Source organism: Mixophyes fleayi, chromosome 11, assembly GCF_038048845.1.
Source record: "Mixophyes fleayi isolate aMixFle1 chromosome 11, aMixFle1.hap1, whole genome shotgun sequence".
Taxonomy (NCBI): domain Eukaryota; kingdom Metazoa; phylum Chordata; class Amphibia; order Anura; family Limnodynastidae; genus Mixophyes; species Mixophyes fleayi.
Genome location: NC_134412.1, coordinates 84,738,063 through 84,762,653, shown reverse-complemented (window position 1 = coordinate 84,762,653; position 24,591 = coordinate 84,738,063). Strand labels below are relative to the sequence as shown.

The following is a 24,591-nucleotide window of genomic DNA, read 5'->3' as shown; positions in this document are numbered from 1 at the left end:
GTTATTGTTTTTTTGTTTTGTTTTTGTTTTGTGCTTTTAAAGTTGAAATTTTGATTCTAGTATTCATTAAACATATGTGGCTTACTAATAATACAAAACATTTACCCAGAGTCCATTATATGGAGTGTACTATAAGAAGTGTGGTAAAATATAACATGTTAATGGAAAAATAACCATAATTAATACAGTATAAAGCCATTAATGGAACTTGGATACTGTGTGGGGTGCAACATTTAGCTCCCCCTAGAGGGAGTTGCTGGGTTGGAGTGAGGTATTTATTGCTAAGGGCAGAAATGTGCCCTGCGTGCAGTAGTGGAGATTGCAGATTTCTTTTACCATTTGACTTTTCCGTATTCATGAAGGTGGCAGAGAAGGGGTGTGGTTTTATATATTTAATAGGAAACATTTTTCCCCACCCAGGCCCAATTTATATGAGAAAGCAGAGTGCAAATCTAGGAATGCAAGAAAATGAGCATTGACATGTACAAATGTGACACATACAATAACCTCGCGTCTTCTTGTATAGTTGTTCTGTTGCTCAAATCCGCATTCCCATTTGGGACCACAATCTTGTAAACGGTCGCGCAAATTGCTTGCACTAGGTAACTTCCCCAAAAAGTGAAAAAAGAAAAAGAAAAAAAAGAACCGTGCTGTGGAGAGTAAAGTCAAATGCATATAATTGGTTAAACTTGAAGGACAAGGATTGGTTCGATACAAACAAAATATTATACTACAGTCAATAACACACAAAAATAAAACTTAAAATGAATATAAAAAAGGAGCAAGCTCCCATTCGGCTGATGGGTTAATCAAATGTTGATCAGTCTGTGGAACCTCACTGATAGAACATACCAAAGGCCGTATAAGACAGACAGAGAGGTAAGAGGGCCCGCAAGCTTACAATCTATAACTGTATTATTAACATTGACAATAATTGAATACTTGTTTTTTTCTCTGTGTTTTGCTGGGACTTTATATTGAACACATGTATTGTACGTAACATCATCACCATTTATTTATATAGCGCCACTAATTCTGCAGCGCTGTACAGAGAACTCACTCACATCAGTCCCTGCCCCATTGGGGCTTACAGTCTAAATTCCCTAATATACACACACAGAGACTAGGGTCAGTTTGTTAGCAGCCCATTAACCTACCAGTATGTTTTTGGAGTGTGGGAGGAAACCGGAGCACCAGGAGGAAACCCACGCAAACATGGTGAGAACATAAAAACTCCACACAGGTAAGGCCATGGTCGGGAATTGAACTCATGACCCCAGTGCTGTGAGGCAGAAATGCTAACCACTAGGCTGCCCATGTATCCAGCAGTGTGTTATGTCTGTCTCAATACAGCAAGTGCCGTGTATGCAGAACGTACCTAGACCCCTATTCAGCAAGAGACGTTTCTTCGGATCCGCTTGTAGTTGAATACGGACGTGCGCGTGTCCAAATTACATGCATTTTTTTTTTTTAATTAACCCCGGCACATTACGATTGTTTTGCATGCCTTGATTAATCATGATCTGCATGTGCAAAGACGCAAGGGATGTCTGTGCTCTGTGTCCCTCCATAGTTTGCTGTTAGTAAATGACTCTTTGTATGGTCCAGAGATCTCTCTTATACCTAACAAATCCTCTCTGATGTTCCAATTTTTTTCACAGTCTTTATATCTAAAGCTTAAACACTCTTCCTGTGAGAGTGTCTGTTTATACACCCGTCCATCCCATAGCCAAATTAACTGCATACTGCACTGCAAACACAATATCTAGGTGGTCTCCCCCCACTCCATGGCTCATGTTACATCCCACGTCCCCCAGTGTGCCCCAGTTTCAGAAATGTTCTAAGAAAAAGTACAAAGAAAAGTGCACAATGAGAAATCTGTAGTTTTTCCTCATGCAGAATTTGATAAACCGTGTTGGAGAACTTTATACAATTAATCAGTTTGATATCCACTCTATTGACTGCATCTTTGGCCAAAGTAACTTTGTTCACTGAAAAGGTGGGATTATTGGTTAAGTATTAGGCATAATGGGTTATCACCTATGAATCCGGTGATTTACAGTGTTCCCTCTTATGTAATGTTTAACACAAGGTATATCTGCAGGGGCAAACGCAGGATTTATAGAGAGGGGTTTCCATGCCACAACCCCAGTGGGCGTGACCAGCATGCATGGGGGCGTGGATATAATTTTAGACAGTTCTTGGCTGCTCTCCAACTTTTCCTATCCCCATCATATACACAGGCAATGCTGTGTGCACTACTGTTAGGGGCACACAGCTCTCCCTTTTTGAGCAGAGCTGTGTGAAGCAGGACATACCTCCCAACTGTCCCTACAATCAGGACAAAGTCCCAATGAGTGTGTCAGAACAGTTGACAGACTGTCCTGCTCTCTCCTACCTGTTCTTGCTGCTTTCAATACTTGTTGGGGAGAGACGGCTATGAACAGTGCAGACAGAAATGATCTGCACACAAGCTGCAAAGTAGCTGGTCCTGGGGCAGGGTCCAGTCACCTCAAGCATACAGTACCCCAGGCTCGGAGGGGGTTTCCAGACACTAGGAGACCCCCCTCGGTTTGCCTATGATCCTCTGCACAAAAGTGCATTCAAATATATTGCTCCCATTATGTCCCCTTCTTTATTACACCACCTTTGCTATAGTACCAGATTGTTTTAAGCTAGCGTTATCAATGCAGTGAAATTTGTATGCAAGTGCCAACCCAATACACTGTTAAAGTGTACCCATCAACGACACGACGCAGGGCATTTATTTTTGTGGGTTGAAGCAATATTTCTGAGAATGCAGCCAATCAGTGTACTAAGAGCCAGTGATTTCAGAGGCGTCAGACAATGGGGACACTTTAAATGCTGAAGCCAGATAAATTTGTGAAGGATGAAATTAATTATTAGAAAAATGCAATTAATTAACTTGAATTCCAGCTGTATGCTATAATTATTTCAGATTAATTCAAAGGCATTAAATCAGCCATGGAACTCCTGCAAGTTGGCTGCTAAATAGTTTCTTGTCGCTCCCCTCTCATTCTTCCCTTTATCGCTCCACTTATTGCCGCCCCCCCATAGTAACTGGTTTTAGTTCTAACCTGTTTACTCTCTCTGGAAATGAACAATTGTTTTGATTGCTGTATTGTGTATGTCTCCTCCCCTCTGTTTTTTTTTAAACCCAATAGAAATGTTTATTCAAAAATAATAATAGCACCTTGTCTTCCTTGCTTGTACTAAAGTTCTGTATGGAATAAACTGCACAAATATTTAATAGATGGACAAATATATGGACAAATCAGGCAGCACGGTGGCTTAGTGGTTAGCACTTCTGCCTCACAGCAGTGGGGTCATGAGTTCAATTCCCGACCATGGCCTTATCTGTGTGGAGTTTGTATGTTCTCCCCGTGTTTGCGTGGGTTTCCTCCGGGTGCTCCATTTTCCTCCCACACTCCAAAAACATACTGGTAGGTTAATTGGCTGCTAACAAAGTTGACCCTAGTCTGTGTGTGTGTTAGGGAATTTAGACTGTAAGCTCCAATGGGGCAGGGACTGATGTGAGTGAGTTCACTGTACAGCGCTGCGGAATTAGTGGCGCTATATAAATAAATGGTGATGATGATGATGAAATATGGGATGCTTTCCAAGATCAAAGAACAAGTATCAATTTCATTTCATGTGTTATGTTATAAGTTAAATGTAAACATTAGATTATCCCAGTAATACATTTGTAAAACAAAAAACTTTTCATTTTCCAATTGTGTAACTATTGCACGTGTTGTAAAACCGACTTTTATGAAATAAACATAGTACGAGTGGCTCTTTAAATTGGGATTGTTGATCCCTATGAAGAGCTGCTGGTCGGTGCTTATGAGCATGCCGGGCAAACACATGGCTATAGATTGTGCACTGTCTTCATGCGTTCCCATTTCTCTCTGCGTTCTCATTGACTGATCCCTAATTAAAGAGACCCCACCACGCTCTTACTGCCTCTGCTGACGCGGAATGCTGGTACTTGTAGTTCCACCACAGCTGGATGTCGCCTACCTTTGAATGACCGTAAATAACAGTGCGCTTTGCATAGATTAGTCGGTTAGCAGATGCAGGGGCACAAAGTGATGAAAACTAAATAGCAAAGGAGAATTCGGGACAAGTTTTGTGAACCTTGACTACAACGGGCATAACATTTATGAAGGTATAATCTGCATTTTTATGCCAGAAATAAAAAGAAAACGACTTCTTTTCCAGAACTTTGACATTTTCACTGTATAATTTGTTGTGGAGTTGTGCATGTTTCTAGAGCGGTCTATTCTTGACATTAAATGACTCTTCTAATAGCTGTTCTTTTTGCCTGTGTCGGACATTTGTGTGTCACCGTAGAGTGCCGTGGTAATATTGTGTTGTCCCATCCCAAGCACATACATCCACCTCTGGACCGAACTCCCTCGCAGTCTCTGCTTCCATCCAGTCCCAAGTTGGAATTTTTTTCATCTCAGATTATGTGTTTTCTCTTATCTCATAATCAATGGAAGCAGACAAACGCGTAGGGGTTAGTTGCGTCTTCTGTGATGTCATAGCTTGAGTTTGTGATGGCACACCTCATTTAATTGTTACATGCATGGGTAGTGCACAGAATTTTTTCTTTATATGACGCGCGGCGCTGGAAACAACCTGTGTAAAACCTAAAACGTTTATTAGAAAGTCCGTCCTATACTGTCACCTATTGGACCACTCCTTATTCATTTCAACCTTTTAATTTTCTCTCCTAAATTACTGCTTGATGTTAGTTTTATTTGTGTCTCCGATTTTATTCATGTGTGATGGAACATTGCTACTGTTTTTATTACAGTATGTGTGTCACTGGTGGGAATGGACTTGTTTATAACATTGGTTAGAGTGTACCATTTCCCTTTGTCTTACCTGTGCTTACCACCAGGGGCAGAGTTTCCACTTGTCTGCCTATTCACAGCCGCTAAGTACTCGAGTCCTGATAAGTTGCAGCTTGTCCAATCGGCTGCTTCCTGACTCCGTAGATCCAGCTGCTTAACTTTGAATGCACGAATATCTGAGAAATGATACAGGTCCCGGGGAGAAGCTCAGAGTTCTATTCGTTACAGGCAAATATAGTCTCTTACAGTGCAGGTAAAGTGGTGGCCGTCCTTCGCTTAGACATAGTACAAGCTTTCTAGTTTTGGCAGCAGGACTAAGCCTATAGTCCCTCCCCTACGTGTGTGTGTGTGTGTTTACCTTGCATATTTTTTACTCTATATAACAGATCACTAGTGCAGTTTTATATTTTCTTGCTGCGTTTTCTTATCTTTTTCATTTCCGTCCCATAGTCTTATATCTCCTACCTGTAGCATGTTTCTGCTAACTTGCAAATTTCTTTAGTTAGTGAGCTGTTAACCATGGAATACATGGAATCCAGATGGATGGGGGCCCAACTGGCAGCTAGTGGAGATATGGCGAATCAGATGAGCATCAAGGAAGTTTAATGCAGACTCAAGGCACAGGTCGGAAGCCTAAAGACTTAGATAGATCTGGAGACGATTTGTTTATGGTGTAAGTAGTCATTAAGGTGCTTGAAAGAAGAGGTTGAAGACTTCTGCTTGGTGGAGATCACAGCTGGAACCAGATGTGACTGAATGGAGCGGTAGTGGACTAAGTAGGGGGAAAGTAGAGCGTTTGACTCCAGCGCTTGGTAATCATTGCTCTATCTTCTGAGACATGTTTCTTACTGTGTAAAGTGTCTAGCGTTCCTGCCGGTGTTATTGCTTTCCGCTCTTTGCTTTTGTTATGGATGGAGAAGGGAATTTGTGTTGCTGTTTATTTTCTAGTTGAATTGTAATAAAGAGGAATCTGGCGTATTCATTGGTTCTCTTAAAAAGGGGTATTCACCATGTGTGGCCTTCATTGAATATTGGCCCAAGTTCTTAAAGGGCCACCAATCCTCATATATGTGTTCCATTATGTAATAGAACATCTAGAACAGGCCTGTGGCTCTCCGGGTATTGTGAAACTACAAGCCCCAGCATACCTTGCTAGTTGTCAGCTGACTATAGGCTGGCAAATGCATGCTGGGGCTTGTAGTTGCACAACACTTGGAGAGCCACCGGTTGGCCAGGCCTGATCTAGTCCCACATATATTTATATATGTTCTTATATCTTGGCAGAACTTGACATATTTGACATTCAATGTGCATCTGAGTACGAGCTATTGTTATCCGCTATCAGTCATTTTGTGCAAAAGTAGGATTAGGAATATCTATCCCTATCTGAACTATTGTCAGTTATGATTAGCTCCTGAATCTTTTACATGTGTATTTGTAAATGCTGTAAGTGTCTCTTGTATGCGAACCAACCCTTATGATAAGTTTAATGGGTCGTTAACCGCTTGAGCATTAGAAAGTGCCTGGGAGGATTTTAAAACGGCTATTCTCCCCTCTTATCAATGTTCTCTTAGAAACTATCTGATGCTGGTCATGTATATTACAATATATGCAACGTGTGCTCCCAAAACGATCCCTATGCCCGATTAGGATAACAATCAGATTGAACACAATGGAATCACTACTGCACATGTTGGTAGATAATACCTGGAGATTACTGCTAGATTGTCCCTAACTTTTCTAGACTTTGTCATTAAATGTCATCGTCGTAGGCACTATGTACAGGACGCCTTGTTCACCTTCTTGCATGATTAGGTACAACATGGACAGCCACCTTACTGAACACATTTTGTGTTTTAGGGAAGTGATGACGATCTGTCGGAGAACGAGGACGAGATGGAAATGGAGAGGTCGGACAGTGAAGGAAGTGACTATGCTCCTAATAAGAAAAAGAAGAAAAAACTTAAGGAGAAAAAAGAGAAAAAAACTAAACGGAAAAAGAAAGACGGTGAAGACGAAGACAATGAAGAAGGATGTGTAAAGGTAACACAGAGATGTATGAGATTATAGGGGGAAAACAGGTTTTAGTCTGGTGAAATGATGGCGTGCAGGTACATGGGATAATCTGTCCACACAAGGGACAAGAATTACGGGACAAGCAGGAAACCCATGGCATCAGATATAGTAGTACCTTCACAGAAGCTAAGTATAGGCCTGCAACATGAATATTATTATAAACACATCTTTATATATTGGCATGAGACTAATACAAAGGTAAAATTAGCAAATTAGAATTATTATACTACTGATTTAATTATCAAAATCTGTGACCAACCACACTCATTCACACCAAGTTAGATGCTGATCTGGTGACCAAGCCACTGGCTTGTAGTGACCTTGTCCCTCATCTCATTGGGTTCGTGAAACTGTCCTCACTGTATAGTTGAGAGATCTGGATTAGTTTTGCACGTGTTCACAGTTTCTGATTTAGGATTTGGGACCTTTTTAAGAGCCATTAGCCTCCCACTTTTACAGTGGATTCCCCTCTGTTGCACTTATTGCTTTTTTGGATCACCTAGAATGCTGCTCCCCCGTCATTAGCGCAAATTGTCAAAGTTCTACTCTCTCTATGTTGATCTACTTAGGCTGGTGTCACACTGGCACTTTTCCCTTCATGTTCAAAGTTTTCATTTTCTATGGGTCTGGCTGTTTGTTGCAAACGCCCCAGCAGTTATTAAAATTCTGACAGCCGTGTTTTTCACAAGTGTCAAATGAAACTATTTCCAATTGAAACACATTATCTATGTATGTACGTGTTGTATATTTGAGCAGACCCTGTCCTGCAGAGTTTTTTTAATTTTTATAAAAAAAAGTTAGGGATGAGCGCTTCCGAAGCTGAATGAACGCTTGTGTGACAACACCCTGTGTCTACAGTTTTATCTTGTTTGTTCATTCCCTGCATTTAATAAAGGAAAAAATGTACAAGTAAATGGATGTATCCATGTGACAGAATTATGTATGAAATTTCCCTTATTGATAAGAAACACTTAGAGGCCTAGTCGTTAAAAGTGAACGGAGCTTGCAGCTCAGGTAAATTGGCCATGTGATGGGGTTAATGTACACTAGTGGTGTTAATACATGTTTAAACAGCTGTAAAAAATATACTTAGCTGTGTTACACTCATATCACTAGTCCTCCTAGATAATATCTTTCTATATGATGTCCATTAAAGGACCTGTCTTATCTGTCAGAGAGTGACAAAGATAGTTCACAGTGGTTCATACAACAAGAGTCATTTGTGAATTGCATTACAATGCTGGCTTGCGCTGCGTTATTAGTTGCGCAAGTTCGCCGTAGTGTCCGCTATGCTGAAGGCTCAAGCCTACATTCCAGTCTTGGTAACGGGGAATATGCCCACAATGACACCTGTACAGATAGTGCGAAAAATGTGCAGAGTGGAAACCCGTAAAAACATTGCATCGATGTTGCTGATTAATTTAAACTCCTGTGTTCCGCTGAAATGCTGCTGTCGTACCTTCCTTTTTTATAAAAGTAATTATGGCGGCGAAGGGATGAGATGTGTATTTAGGGCACTCAAGGACCAAAATAAAATATAATATATACTTTATTGATATGCATTAAAATGAGAATAATAGTCTAGATATCTTGAACATTAGCAAATTATTAAAACTTGAATGTAGTATGAAAAAACAAAAGATGACTGTTAAAACTAGCAGATGAATACTGCTAGACGCGCCGTATGCTCTTATTGAAATCAGTATATATAACTGTCAACTAATTTTGTCACTGGAAAACAAAAATTTACGGATCAAATGTCGTCAAAATGTAACAATTAGATACTGCCGGTATATGTAACCGGGAGTTATTGACTACCCTAATCCAAATGTTGTATAATTTAATAGTAATTTTTTAATTTTCTCTACATAACAGGGTAGCAATATTGTTGGTTCACCAGTGAATCTATTTCTGCCTACGCATGACAAATTTTCGCCAGTAAGGGGAGTATAATAGCGGATATAATGACCCTAAACTCTGATAAGTAGCCCGGATAGCTTTATTGCTCGGTATTAATCCTCCTTAACAGTGTCAGAAAGTATGCGATCAGTAGAATTCGCCTAATAAGGGTTTAGTTTGTCTATATAATAGATTATTATCCCTTGGCAAAATAACTACTTAGAATTGTTGATTTTATCTGTAAGGCCTAAAAACTGACGCCAACGCGCGTTTCGCTAAGCTGAGCTTTGTCAAGGCAACCTTCCCTTTTGTCCTCATTGCTTATGAAAGTGGAGGTGGACGTTGGGGCTGTACTTATTTACATCTGTTTGTTTTTTGTGTTTTGAATGTCTTTATTACACTGGTCAAAGTGAGCCTAGAAATGCGTCTCCCACTGAAGAAAGTGCAAAATCTGTCCCCATTACAAGTATAGGAGCAGGAATGGGTTTCCTATCACCTCTGACCTTTACCCTGAGGAAAAGACCAGGCGCCCATCTGTAAAACTGGGGAGGTGCTTCTCTGTGTGCTTTCTACATCCTACTAACGCATTTAAATAATCCCATCGCCTATAATGAAATCTCCACTTAATCCGCACTCAGCAAGGGACGCCTTTGACCTACCTAACTCCTCCCATCAGAGGGTGCAGTAATTTGCACCTCCGCAGATTTCGTAACTTTGTACCGCAAATCTATGCACCTACAGGTACATTTGCGCAAAAGTAGAACATTTTATTTTACATGTTTGGGAATGGCCCTTACTGTGTTTGAACAATACCTCCACCTTCTGTGCTTCATTTCTATCTTCTTCCATCCACTTTAATAAGTGACTATTCGGTCTACAATACACCCAGCAACAGCCGTGTACATAAATACATGACTGAACCGCATGCTGACTATATAAAAATAAATGTAAATGAACTACTCAAATATTTGATTAATTTGTCAAAAACAGCAAGCACACTTTATATGGGTACAGACAATCCTGGTGATTTCTAATATTCTTATTTTTCAAATTGGGGGGGTGCTGCGTTTTTTATCCTCTTGGGCAATATTTCTTTCCAAAAAGGAAATTTCTTGTTAATTCCTCATGTGACATTTTTATACATCTATTACCAGGATACTATAAATTCTGAATGTAAAAGACCACTAAACTCCAAAATTAGAATTTTCAGACATCAACCATGAAGGTAAATCAGATTTAGTGTTACCCTGACGTTCCATTGCGACTCTTGACAGAAAGTCAAATGTCTCCTCCCCATTCTGTTACAACTGAAGCTCCTCCCACTTACTTAGTGCATTGTCTTCATGGGATCTGATTAAAGTAAAATCACTGAGTATACAGTGTGTTCACTTACTGTGTAACATCCCTGCCAGTGTATGAAGCAATCAGTCTACACTATGCAGTTCTACAGAGAAAGTCTGGCAAGCTGTAAATCATTCTGTGTCTGCTATGTTAGGGGGGAGGATGTGCGTCTCTAACATGTTGCAGGTAGTGAATGAGCATCTGGTGGACTTGTTTAGTTCAGTATAAACATTTCAGCTTTTTCATGTACATTATTCAGCTCAGTAACACACAATCTTTTTTTATATAAATCAACGTCAAATACTGGCTTCACTTGCTGTTTAAGATCACAGATAGAAGTATATATAGATTTTATTAAAGTTAGATTTGATCTTCCTATTTAAGGATTTAGCTTGTGAAGAATCTCTCTGGGTCAGCTTGTTAAGAAACTTCCCATCCACAGTGTTGGCTTTAAAATTATAGACTGTTCAACAAAGCTGATTAGCATGCGTTGTATGATTAAATTGTGGTAATGTAAATAGGAGACACTTTCATTTCGCACACAGGTGTTGGCTTCTTCGTGTTAAGCAGGTGAGCTCTTCACCGTTTATAAACATGCAATTTCATTCTTTGCATAGGAACCAAAAACCTCGGCACAGCTGATGGAGGAGTGGGGTCTGGACAATGTGGACTATTCCTTTTCAGAGGAAGATTATCACACGCTGACTAATTACAAGGCCTTCAGTCAGTTTCTCAGGTAAATCACTGCGGATCGATCCGCTAATCTGTGGAATATTTACATACGCGGCAGACTGCCGGGTATTTAGGGAATGCAAACTCTGTTGTCTGTGCATTGTAATCCTACAAACGCACACACATGCCATAAATACAACACACGCAATCCACACTGCACAAAACATACAGAAATGCCACATAGCACAATTACAACACACACACAACATGGAAGATATGCGACATACACACCAATCAACACATAAACAACTCGCACAACACAATGCACAACATATGACGCACACTCCTCATACACAAAAGCCACACAACACACACATGCTGCACACGCCCCACACAGACTCCTTTTCTGGTCTTCCACCATAAGTTATTGCTGACATATCCTGCCTTAATGACAGATTAGTAGGCAGATGAGAGAGAATAAACCGATTTTAATAAGCAGCTTAGATATTTACAATGAAAGATGACCGCTGTGTACTTTGGACACGTTTTACAATCGTTGCTTTCTGGTTTTAAGAGACAGACATATGGACAAATCCTCATGTTGGACCCAAGTCATTAAGGAGAGCAAAGCATAAAAAGGGAGTAACTTTGCACCTGTGTAAAACTATGCTGCATTTGGGGGGGGGGGGGGGGGGTAATTATAAAATGTGAGGACAGATTTATAACTGGGATAGGGCATGTCCTAGGGTAACTTTAAATTTTAGTGTAAAAATAAAGCCATCAAGTATTTGTGTGCTACATGAAAAAGCAGCCAGTATTTAACTTGAGTGCAAAATAATAAACTAATTTGCACCCCTTGCATTGTAACATGGTTTGTCCAGGAGCAAACTTACTCCTTTTTTTGTTGTTGTTTGTTTCGCTCTCCTTGCAACCTCCGTCAGAGGGAAAAAGTGCAAACTATCCAGCACAGGAATCCGTGAGGCTTTTTATTCCGTGTGCTTCAGCTCTGTGCACATAAATTCTTCCGCCATATGCATTCTAATTCTTTCTTTGCTGCTTACAAAAAGAAATAAGTATGGCTATAATTATGCCCAATGTCCCTACATAATGGATATTCCATTAGTACACTGAAAATCACTCATTATCAGGCACAGTTTGTGGTTTGCAAACCAGCGTTCTCCCCAATTACACCAGAAATACCTAGTTTAATGGCTTATAGCCTTTTTTCCTAAAGCCTGTAGATAAATGCTGTGTGATTATGTTAAAAGATGAATATCTTTATGCGGCTTAAAGGAGAACTTACGTCCTTTAAATCGGGATTCTGCACACAAAGGGCCTGATGTAGAATGGCACATAGGTGAATTTGCACAGCGTAAAGATGCATTTGGGTGCAAAAATTGATGCATTGTTCATGCGCACAACTTGCGTTTGTAGAGACGCACGTACTTTATGCTAGGAGGAGCAGATCAGAGGTGTTAACGTGCAATTGCAGTACAGTATGAGAGCTAAGGATGACCCTTTTAAATGTCCTATTTCGAATTACATAGATCTTAAAATACATTAGCTACGAGATGTAATTGGTGTGCTTACCTTAAGTGGGTTCAAGTTGTGGAGATGATGATGGTTGACGAATGTTGGCTCCCAGATAGACCTATACGCTAGATTTAAACTTGCGCATGTCTTGCGTTACCACAGTAAAACTGGAAAACAATTAGTGTTATATGGTGACAACATTGTTCAGTTTGTTTAGAGTTATGTTTCATTTTCTTCATTTACAAATAACGTACATTTCCTTACGGATTTGCCGCGCAGTTTAATGCAATTTATAAATTTTTAATTTTAATTCCCTTACAGGCCTTTAATAGCCAAGAAGAATCCTAAGATCCCGATGTCTAAAATGATGACCGTGCTCGGTGCCAAATGGCGGGAGTTCAGTGCCAACAACCCGCTGAAGGGCAGCTCGGCGGCGGCGGCCGCTGCGGCGGTGGCCGCTGCCGTGGAAACCGTGGCGGTCTCTCCTCCGCTCTTGGTGGCTCCTCTGCCAGCAGTTCAACCCCCTCCCATAAGAAAGGCCAAAACCAAGGAAGGGAAAGGTACGTTGACGTCATGGCAGTGAAGAGTAAGCTCTTGGACTCCTTTTATCGTTTGTTGTTTGCAAAACAATAGATAAGGAAACAGTGAGGGGCATATTCAATTGGGTCCAGAGATCTCGGTTACGCTCAAAGACGGTTGGTGATGGTACTACACCTTACCGCAATAATGCAGGTCTCCCTCTGCCCCCCATAGGGTTGCGGTACTGTATTATCTTATGTAACGCGCAGCTGCCGTGTATTCGCGATCTCCAGGCCTAATTGAATATGCCCCTAAAATTTGCCTTTGGTGGTCTAGACAAAATTATTCGTTGGAGATACCGAGTAAGATTTTAAGACACTTATAAAGACATGTATAAAAAATAAATAAATCTGATTGGATGTAGAATAATTCTTTAACGATGGTGGTTGGGCAATCTTGAGTACCCCTGAGTCAATGAGAGCCTTGGGCTAGAGATCACTACTCACTGTGTTCAGATTAAGCGCTTTATGTGTGAGTCAGATATATTAGTACTAGTTTTATGCCTCTACTGGTAGAGGTGTTTCTTACATTATTACTATATGCGTAGACAATATCTTACCTCTGTAAGCACTTTAGTACTTTAAAGTTTGATCTACGTCATGATGTAAGGTTGGATTTGTTTGTCCAATGAGATATTAGAAACAGGTCAAGAAAAACGTTTGAATGAAGAGAAATCCCCCCCCCCACCCCTCCTCCCCAAGGGGTCTCTTGTCTTACGAACATACAAGGAATTACAGATGCAATTTAGGACATCTTCTGTCTAATCTCCTTTGCTAGTATTCTAATGTCCCTTTATTAATATGACCCAGGTTCAGTTGTCTGTAAGCCTCCGTTAGTAGATTCAGGTGAACTGATCTAACTAGTGTCAAACTGTCGGTTGTTGTTCGCTTATGCTGAATCTTAAGGTTCTGTTAATAGCGGGTGTGCGATTTGCATTGGAGTCTCCTGTAACTTTTCATGACCCCTTCTGTTTTGTTTTTTTTAAAAAAAGGAAAATACATAAGAAAAGTGAAAATTTATAAATTCTACCATTGCTTCTTGCCATGTAACTGTTAATTTTTTCTGTATACTACACCTATTCTCCCACTATGCTAGCAAGAGAAGATTCTAACTGCTAAAAAACCAAAAACAAACTGAAAGCAAGACCATATCTAATTTCCTTCGGAATATATAAAAAACTAATAAAGCCTAATGCCAGAGAAACCCAGGGAATTGCAAATACCTGAATAGATGGGCCTTTCTGGAGGATCAGTCATAAACTGCAATCTCTTACACTCCCGGCTAAAGGGAGGGGCACCCTAGTCAAATATTGTACTATGTGGTGTTTTAAAGGAAAGATCATTATGTCATTGAGATCATTATAGGGGCAGAACGGTGGCCTAGTGGTTAGCACTTCTGCCTCACAGCACTGGGGTCATGAGTTCAATTCCCAACCATGGCCTTATCTGTGTGGAGTTTGTATATTCTCCCTGTGTTTGCGTGGGTTTCCTCCGGGTGCTCCGGTTTCTTCCCACACTCCAAAAACATACTGGTAGGTTAATTGGCTGCTATCAAAATTGACCCTAGTCTGTCTGTCTGTCTCCCTCTCTGTCTGTGTGTGTAAGCTCCAATGGGGCAGGGACTGATGTGAATGAGTTCTCTGTACAGCGCTGCGGAATCAGTGGCGCTATATAAATAAATGATGATGATGATTATGTCCTAGATCCTGTGGTAAACATCTAAAATATCAGTGTTTCTGGTTTATTTACCTGTGCTGGTATTGTACAATGCTGCAATTATGTTTGTGTGAAGGACATTACTAAACATGGTCCAGATTATAACCATATCCGAACAAGATGCTTCTATCTAAATAATTTGCTCTGCTTTTAGACTCCACTGCTATTTCGATATAGCCCCCCCTGATGTAAAGATCTAAAGAAGTTAGAACCAAATCTTCTATCCCTTCGTGGCTCTTGATAATGGGCAATAAATCAATGATCTCCTGCCTGTGTGAGACACTGTAATGTGGTATATTTCATAGCACATTACATTGAAACAGAACACTATTATAGCTATATAGCATTGACCTGGAGATTTAGGGAAGTGCATGGTTTGAGGCACAGCCGAATTGTGCAAAAACAGAAATCCTTCTCCCCATCACTCAGTACTCACCTTTCAGAATGATACATATGGTGGTCATAATCTCTTCCATATGTCCCAGAGCCCATAGCAAGTACATTATACATCAGTCATCTACTGTAGAAGCAATGCCCCACAATATGTGAATCATCATCATCCATCAGGACTTCTAAAAGTAACTTGCAGAAATGCCAGAAGAATTTCAAGACTGCACTTAGGATTTTAATAATTCAAATCGGAAAATTGAATTCAAAACTCCCCAAAAATTTTTTTGCATGTATGTTTGTCATATGGTTACCAGTGCCAATACATTTTATTTTTTGCTATAACATGATGACGTTTTGATATTTAGGGCCTGGCGTAAGGAAAAAATCCAAAGCGTCCAAGGATGGAAAGAAGAAAGGTAAAGGCAAGAAAACGGCAAGTTTGAAGTTTAAGTTTGGAGGAATGGCGAACAAGAGGAAAAAAAGGTCTTCGGTAAGCGCGTGCAACTGAATTTAGATTTTAGATTTCTTGGGTGGTGGATTAGGCTTCCGTGCACCTGGCATCCCCACTGCATGTGATCTCCAGTTATTCATTGCAGGGCGTACAACAAAATGGGTTAAAGCATAATTTTCCCTAAAAAACTAGCTGAACTGTGGGTTCCTCATGCCAATTAGCTCCACAGAGGTAGAACTCACTATGTCAACACTCCATCAGCTTATTCTCGCAGGTGAATCGCCAATCCACAGCGGCACTGTCCCATGACGAGCCCTCGGCTCTTTCCGCTCCTGTATTTAAAAGTGTTTTCAGCTTGAATGAGGAGACTAAGTCATTGGAGTGTAAGACCCAAACAGTTCTACTGGTTGACGGAAAGGGGATGTCCGCTAAAAAATATATATATTGTGGGTGGAACTGTAAGCAAGAGAAGAGATTAAAAAATAGGGATCAGTGATCATAATGTTCATCTCTTAATGGGCATGCCCGGGAACTATTTTCTCACGGCGTGGGGTTGTGGGTTACGAGGCCAGGCTTATCATAAGTTATTTCCACCGCCTGCGTGGTGGAGTGCTTTTTCGCAACATATCAAACCCCTGTTGTAACAAGCCCAGCCTCAGTGATAGCACTAGGTCCAAGTGCATTAACAGGCTGTGTTCTCATGTGTCTACTCTGTACAAACGGATGCACATAATTAAAAAGTGCTAAATCTGAAGCCATTTATTGTGTGATTCCACAGATTAACAACAGAGGATCTGGACATATATACTATACATTTTGCTATGTTTGTATATTCTCACTAGGGGCTAGATTTACTAAGAAGCGGGTTTGAAAAAGTAGGGATGTTGCCTATAGCAACCAATCAGATTCTAGCTTTCATTTATTTAGTACTTTCTACAAAATGCCAGCTAGAATCTGATTGGTTGCTATAGGCAACATCCCACTTTTTCAAACCCGCAGCTTAGTAAATCTAGCCCTAGGAGTATCACTAAGATATTGTATTCTTGAGCTCCAGCTTCTCGAGTTTGTCATTATACAAGTTGTGTTGTGGCATGTATTTGAATTTTTATTTAGATTAACGTGGTGTTGTGCATGCTATATGAAAATTGTGTATATATGTCCATATTGTGCTCGTTTTTTTAAAAATTTTAAACCTTAAAATTGTTACTTTTGGTTATAAGCGCTGCGCTCTTTGAAGTTTGGTTGGTCACATAATTAAAAAGTCTATTTTGCTCTGTAGTAAAGCCTGATAGGAAAAAGATAATTATTTGCGGATACGTTGTGTCGATTTGTTATAATCACAGAGATAATTTTGTTATGGTCCTATACACAGAGTGAGGAGGATGAGAGAGAGGAATCGGATTTTGACAGTGCCAGTATCAACAGCTCCTCCGTCCGCTCGGATATCTCCAGTAATCTGGGAAAGAGAGGAAAACGAGGGAAAAAAAAAAAGCGAGGTAAGAAGCCTCTTAAATGAAACCAATTGCAACATTTTTGCTCCGTGTCCTGCTTTCTGATTGGAAGCTACTCTGCCATGAAGCTTTCCGAGATGTCTTTAGATTGGCGATGGTGAGGAGCTTGGGTAAGAAGGGACATCTGTAGATAGAACACGCCGGGGAATATGAGCTTTATTGTTTTAATTATTTTTCTTGAATAGGTCAAATTTGTCTGTTCATCACTATGGGGCTCTGAATTGTATACTGGTCATAAGGTTTTTCATAATATACTGGTTATCAGCATGTGGATTTTGCATTGTATACTTGTCAACCAACTGGGACTTTGAATTGTGTGCTAGTCACCAGAAGGGCACTGAATCAGGTTTCAGGGTCACCTGTTAAAAAACAAGTCCTATAACCGTGAAACTCGGGCACAAAGCCTGTTGCTCAGATATTAGACCATTGAGGCACATACGTCTGCAGAGCATTGCTTACATTTGGGCACGTGCAATCGGGAGCAGAGCGTTGAGACAGCACAATAGCAAAGACACATCTGTTACCGTGCCCCCCGCCCCTGTTACTGGGGGGCCACCAGGCGCCCCTTGGTGGGTTCATGGTGGTATTTGGAATTTTTTTGATTAAATGAGGGGCATGTACATCAGATGCTCTGAATAGGGAGACTGGAAGACATAGAAACATAGACTTTAACGTCCATCTTATCTTACCTTTTTTGCGTGTTGTTTTTTTGTTGTTGTTGTTTTTTTTAAATTATTATTGTTATTCTTATTATTTTCTATCTCCGTCTTATCAATGGCAATATGTGTGTCTGTGCGAGTCTCCCCCACAACTGCTGACGTGGATCTATCAACTTTTCTTTAAAACAAAATTCCTCCTTATCTTACCTACCTTTCAATCTTCCATTCGCCTGAAAATTCCGTTTGATGTATTTGAATGTTTCTCTGATATCACCTTTGTCCATTCTCTCCTATAATAATCTACATGTTCCTGTTGAGTTTTGTTATGCCGCCCATGCTCCCATTTTTTTTTTTCCATGTCTTTTTGGAGACAGGACCCCAGAACTGTACACAGTACTAGAGATGAAGTCTTACCCGTGACCTATAAACGTACCAGTATAATCTCCCTCTTCCTGCTGCTAATACCTCTTCCTATACAAACAAGTTTTCCACTGGCTTTTCCTGCTGCCTGGCTGCCCTGCTTGCTTATCTTCATATCATCTGAAAGTATTGCTCCAAGGTCCCTGTGTTGTTGTGTACATTACCATTTATCCTGTATTGTGCTTGTCCGTGGGCCTGGTGAGGGAGGGGGGGGTGGGGACACCGGTGGGGGCGTGAGAACGGGGAGGAGATTCTGGTGGTGAGCGTTCTACAAGCCTGGACTGGGGATTGTCATCAGGTTGGGTTACACGGGATACGTATGGACAGTTTGCCAATTAGCTGTCCGGAGTGGGATCAGCGCACATCCGGGTATATGGGTTGAGGCCTGTTGCCTGCCCGAGCTTAGTAGCAGAAGAGGAAAGTCAGACCCTAGGACTAACAGATAGCAAAATCCCCCGTCCCCCCCCATAGAAGATTACTACAAGGGCCAAGATCCATCCTCAGGAGGAGTACAAAGTGTCCAGTAGTGATACTTGATTGTCTTGTTTCGCCAAAGTTAGTATGACCTATAGTTATTCAGTGCATTAGTTGTAACTGTTTGTATGAACCTCTGTGTAGTTTATAATAAATCTGGTTTATTACTTATCCGTCTCGGTTTATTGCTTATCAGTCTCGGTGTGAGCAGTTATTCCCGCACGCATGTATATCCAAACCTTGTCTCTTAGCCTCTACGAGGAGTCCCGTGAAGGTGCCTCTCCGACAAATCTGAGGTTGTTACCAGTACCAGTGGAGCTGGGTCCTGGGATAGATCTATCACCGGAGTGTTGTAGATCTGTCGAGGGTCAGGAGATATATAATGACGCATTCCACTAGATATACCATATGTTGGATGTCAACCAATCCTTCAGCTTAGACTTTCCCGCTGTCCTGTACGCATGACAAAAATTGTGTTTTGCATCAATCCGTGTATTGTAAATAATAAACCGGTTGAAATCACAATGAATTGCCTGGGTATTTCTACATACTAGGTAGTTAATGGCGCTGTTGAAAGTACAGTACAAAAAACAATTGTGTTTTGCAGCGGTCAGTGTTTTGTGATGGGGGTGTAAGATGTGTTCGTTAAAAGATAAAGTAGACGGGCAATGCTGCAATGCTACTTACAAAGCTATATATGTCTACAAAGGCAGTGTGCCCTGGAGTTCACAGTAGTCTAGGCTACCAATGGTCACAATTACAGAGATTATCCACGGACATTTCTCCATATAAAATCCAGCAAGAATGAGTGTTCAAGGGGGCTGTAAGCTCTTTTTATAATGCTATAGACGTGGTGTTTTTTTTGAAGCTTGCTGATTGGCTGTTTTGCATTCCATGCTCTGTGATTGGCCTGCTTCTCCAGTGGATGTTAATTTTTCACCAATTATTTGGTGAAATGGAAAGGATTTGTGAATTTTAATTTACAAGTGCATATGTAAATAAAATGCAAATGCCAAGTTCATGATCGTGTAGTACAAAATAAGTAATCTATGATGTATATTTCATGGAGGCATTAAAAGAATCTTCTAATATTCCATACTGCTTGTATCCGTAAATCAGTGTAACATTAGGGACAATGGTACCGAACACCCACTGTGTTAGATATTAAACCAGCAGTGTAGAAACTAGGTAAAATGAACAGGGTAATCATTCTAAATCGTATATTGGTCTCCCCAAAAATGATGGCATAGACTAACTGTGGAAGGTCGTGGGACAACACCGTGTGAGGATTCACGTCTGAGAGTCGTCACAGCCTATGCAATTCACTTGTGTCACCGAGCTTCATCAGGACCTGCCAATGGAATAATTGACTTTAAATAGAGGTGCCCTGTCCACTTGATTGGCAAATCATGCCCACGGCCAGTTGCACACACCGATACATAGGTCAGCTCTATATTTGTACAAAGCAGTGTGCTATATTGCTGCATTTTCCTATACAATGAAAATAAAATGCATTAAGGAAGGAAAGATAATAATAATACATTGGTTGCAGAGGCATCGTATAAAAATTCTTCTCAGAAAGTTACCAGACAATGGAACAAACCTTTTTAATTCATTATTTAGCCCATCCTGTTTCAACAACAAAAAGGAAACTGACCAACAGGGAAATCCTTAAGTGTTAATGTATGTTGACTTGTTGCAAAGTCATTTAGTTCCATTATAGAACCACAAAGACCTCAATGTAACAAAGCCGTAGGGCCGGGTGTTTGTCAAATTTCAATGGGCGATACATCTGAAATTGCTTCCACCAAATGAGGTGTAAACACACATAAGAAGGGATGTAGATCCCATGGCCATGCCCCGTAACGGTCATTAAAATGAATCATAAAAAGAGAAACAATTATGTTTTTAGAGAAAATCTCTACTATAAATTGATTTTGTTCTGACAGCTTAAATCCTCGCTTTTCCAAAAAGAAGGAAAGTACTCTAATTGACGTTCTAAGGCATATAGAAATTCAACATCGAAGCTAACCAAAAGCCAATAAATCGGAGGTCCGAGTTAAAACATCCCCATCATCGAGTACAAAAGGAATAAAAAAACAACACAATAGTGTAATATTGTGTAACTAAAAACAAAGCACCCAGTACAGTGACATTACAAGGTGATTATAGAAATCATCATCACATTTATTTATATAGCGCCACTGATTCCGCAGCGCTGTACAGAGAACTCATTCACATCAGTCCCTGCCCCATTGGAACTTACAGTCTAGATTCCCTAATATATACACACACACACACACACACACACAGATATAGATATATATATATATATATATATATATATATATATATATATATAGAGAGAGAGAGAGAGACAGACAGACTAGGGTCATTTCTGATAGCAGTCAATTAACCTACCAGTATGTTTTTTGGAGTGTGGGAGGAAACCGGAGCACCCGAAAGAAACCCGTGCAAACACAGGGAGAACATACAAACTCCACACAGATAAGGCCATGGACGGGAATTGAACTCATGACCCCAGCGCTGTGAGGCAGAAGTGCTAACCACTAAGCCACTGTGCTGCCCAGAAATACACAAACAACAATCACATGGTGGCGATATAGCAAAGCGCTCGTAATAGTGTTCACTGGTGATACTCCTGTTGATAGTGTATTACACAGCGACCTTTCTTACTTCTCTGGGTAATAGTCCTCTAAATCTCCTCCGCATGTACAAGAAAAACTAACGTAATGCCTTATACAGTTCTATATTAAATCATAAATATTCTTTATTAAATTCACATTTAAAACCAATTAATAAAACATCTAAAATAATCACTAACAGCATGTAGCTCCCACCTGGGATCTGTCAGAATTCCTAACGGAAAGCCGTTCATTTAGAGGCAGATATTGTGAGATTGTCAGAGAACACCCGGGTTCTTCATCCTCCTGTTACCCCGAAAGTACTAGCAAGCCATCCCGGCTGTCCTTATAGATCAACCAAGCAGAGATCACAATGTGTTCTCACACTGACGCGTTTCAATCTGTAAATAGGTATTTTTCAAGGTGATGTGAAAACCGGGGGAATAGGTTCTGGTTTAAATAATCTCTCCATTCGCTTAGTAATTAAGTCACCAGGTCTTTAATAACGTTCACAAATATAGTGTTCTCCAAATATATGTACGATATGAATAAACTCGTTAGGAAAAAAACGCTAAAATTGCAACAACGCCTTTTAAGAAAAATAATGCTGATTTTTTTTTTTACCCTTTACTATAATTAATATATCAGTGCGTTCAAAATATATAAGAACTACTTTGTATATGTCACTTTAATGAAACTTCAATAGCTACAGTCAATCTATCTAAAAAAGGAAAGAATGTTTACACATTGCTATAGTAACCAATTGTCTTTTAAAAATTGCTCAATACTATTGCCAATAAAACAACTTTAATCATCTGTCATATTATAACTAGACTATTAATGACATATCTAAATTTTTAGTAGACAGTCTTTACCAATTATAAATGACAAATGGATTATTTACAGTCTTTGCCAGTTATCCTCTATCATTGCAGGAACTAATCAAAATTTTGCCTTCATTGTGAATATTTAAACATCCAAAACAAAAGTTCTGAAATTTAGAGCCAAAGAAAACCCCAAAACAAATCTCTTCATCTCTTAAAATAATTTACACTTTGCAACAGAAATGGATTCTTTATCCATCTGAGAACTCTATAATTAAAAAATAAAATCCTCACACCTCTGACTCATTATAAAATAATTATTAGCTTTATGACAAAATTTTCCTTGCAAGTTTCAAAATAAAAATCTCATTCAATGAGAATTAAAATGGATCTATGACAATGCATACTCGTTACCGTAGAAATAATTCTCTCTTTTTAAGAGAGCCATTCGAAATTTTGCCTACTCCTATTTATCTTATACAGTGAGTATTCGTTTCAATGGTCAATGCAGCTGATATTTTCACCTGAGGTGTAAACACATAAGGTATGTAGATCCCATGGCCATGCTCCAAAGCCGTCATTAAAATTAATCGTAAAAAGGAAAACAATTATATTTTAATAGAGACTATCTCAACTATAAATTAATTTTGTTCTGCCAACTTAAATCCTCACTTTTCCAAATAGAAGGAATCTGTTCTAATATCCATAAGGCATGGATTTATGTAGAGATTCCGCATCTAAGCCAACCAAAAGGAATCCTTGGAGTACCACTAAATTGTAAATCACCCAAAAAAATCCCCCTCATCAAGGACAAATGAAAGTAAATCAGTAACTAGGCTTTTAAGAAGTTCAGCTACATATTTGCTAATATTTTTAGTTGGACTTATTTGGCCCAATATAATCGGATGCCCCGGAGGCTGTTCCCAGTTTTTTGTGGACCTTTTAAGATTTTTATTTTTTATTTTTTTATTAATAAACAAATTATGGAATGCAGAAAATAAAGACTTATGTAATTTTTGGGAAATAACTTAATATCAACAACCCGATTATTTATTAATATAGAGCCACTATGTTATCCTGCGTTTTGCAAAGAATATGTATCCATTCACATCAGTCTATGTCCCATCTAACCCATGGTCCCAGCTTTGTGAGAAGCAATGCTAACCACTGCGCAAAATTTACCTGCTTTTTCCTTTTTGCTTTTGTTTGTTTCAACTTCATCCGCTTTTCCTTTTTTCTTAAAAAAAATAAAAAAAATAAAAATGACTTTATGACCATGCTCAAAGTAATGAATCTGATAATAACTCAAGGGCAAACTTTAAGTGGAATAATCACCCTTTTTCCATCTACCTTATCTGTTTTGATTATTTTTACCAGCAGAACACTCTTGCTAGAATTATTATATAGTTAAGTAGCGCCAATCATATTACCCAGTGCTATGCAGAGAACATAAAGTCATCCACATACACCCTTGTCCCATTGGAGCTTACAATCTAAATTCACTAACGCACAAACACACACACAATAGGGTCTATTTTTGTCATTAACCAATTAACCTACCAATATGTTGACTGGACTATGGGAAGAAACCCACGCAAACACAGGTAGAAACTCCGCACAAATGGTACCCTGGTTGGAATCAAACTCATGACCTTAGCGCTGTGAGGCAGCAATGCTAACCATTGTGCCTCTGTTCCGCTCATTTGAAATTTCAAGAATACCTGCTACAAGCCACTAACGTCCCACATACTTTTAACTTTAAAGTCTTTCATAGCTGTAAACAAAATAAATGTATACGGATGTATGAGAAACATCCATACTTTTGTGTTTAACATTTGTAATGTTTTCTCCATGTAGTTGAAGTTGGGGAAGGAGATGGATATGAAACGGACCATCAGGATTACTGCGAAGTTTGTCAACAGGGGGGAGAGATAATACTATGTGACACGTGTCCTCGTGCCTATCACCTTGTCTGCCTGGATCCCGAACTTGAGAAAGCCCCAGAGGGCAAGTGGAGCTGTCCGCACTGTGTAAGACATACGCTTGATGAGTTTGTCAGTATTGTAAGCGAGTTCTGCGTGTGGGAAATACCGTGCAAACAATCTCGTTCACAATTTGCTTACATTGGTGTTCTATGTATGTATTTAAGTATTTGCATCATAACATGAAGACTTTTCAAATATGTTAGAAAATAAAGTGTAATGGCTTATTTATTTTATCGTTATCAAAGTTAGCAAAATACATCTCTCATTCACGGCAGTAAAACACTAAATGGCAGCTGAGAAGTATCAAAAAGTGCAAAGGAGTCCATGTGCCTTAAAAGTTGCACTAAGTTTGCTGGTCACGTGCCTGTGGTGGAATTCACCAATAAATACAGTACATGTCGTTACCTAAGAGACTGCAAGTAATTAAATTACTTTCCAGGCTATTGGCTTTTTAGCATTACCGCATTGTGTTTATTGCGAATCCAGAGTGATGCAAATACATATATACATTTTACTCCCTATATTGTATAG

General features: G+C 39.7%; 1 protein-coding gene across 4 annotated transcripts in view; it reads left to right on the top strand.

Annotated features, from left to right (window-relative positions):
• The window catches only part of CHD5 (chromodomain helicase DNA binding protein 5), a 142,458-nt gene that overhangs the window by 37,141 nt on the left and 80,726 nt on the right, over positions 1–24,591 (top strand). For all 4 annotated transcript variants that reach the window (XM_075190056.1, XM_075190057.1, XM_075190058.1 and 1 more), the window contains exons 3-8: positions 6,747–6,929; positions 10,820–10,938; positions 12,729–12,967; positions 15,457–15,581; positions 16,915–17,038; positions 23,933–24,105. In XM_075190056.1, the coding sequence (XP_075046157.1) occupies positions 6,747–6,929; positions 10,820–10,938; positions 12,729–12,967; positions 15,457–15,581; positions 16,915–17,038; positions 23,933–24,105 (963 nt within the window). The remainder of the gene's footprint in view (positions 1–6,746; positions 6,930–10,819; positions 10,939–12,728; positions 12,968–15,456; positions 15,582–16,914; positions 17,039–23,932; positions 24,106–24,591) is intronic.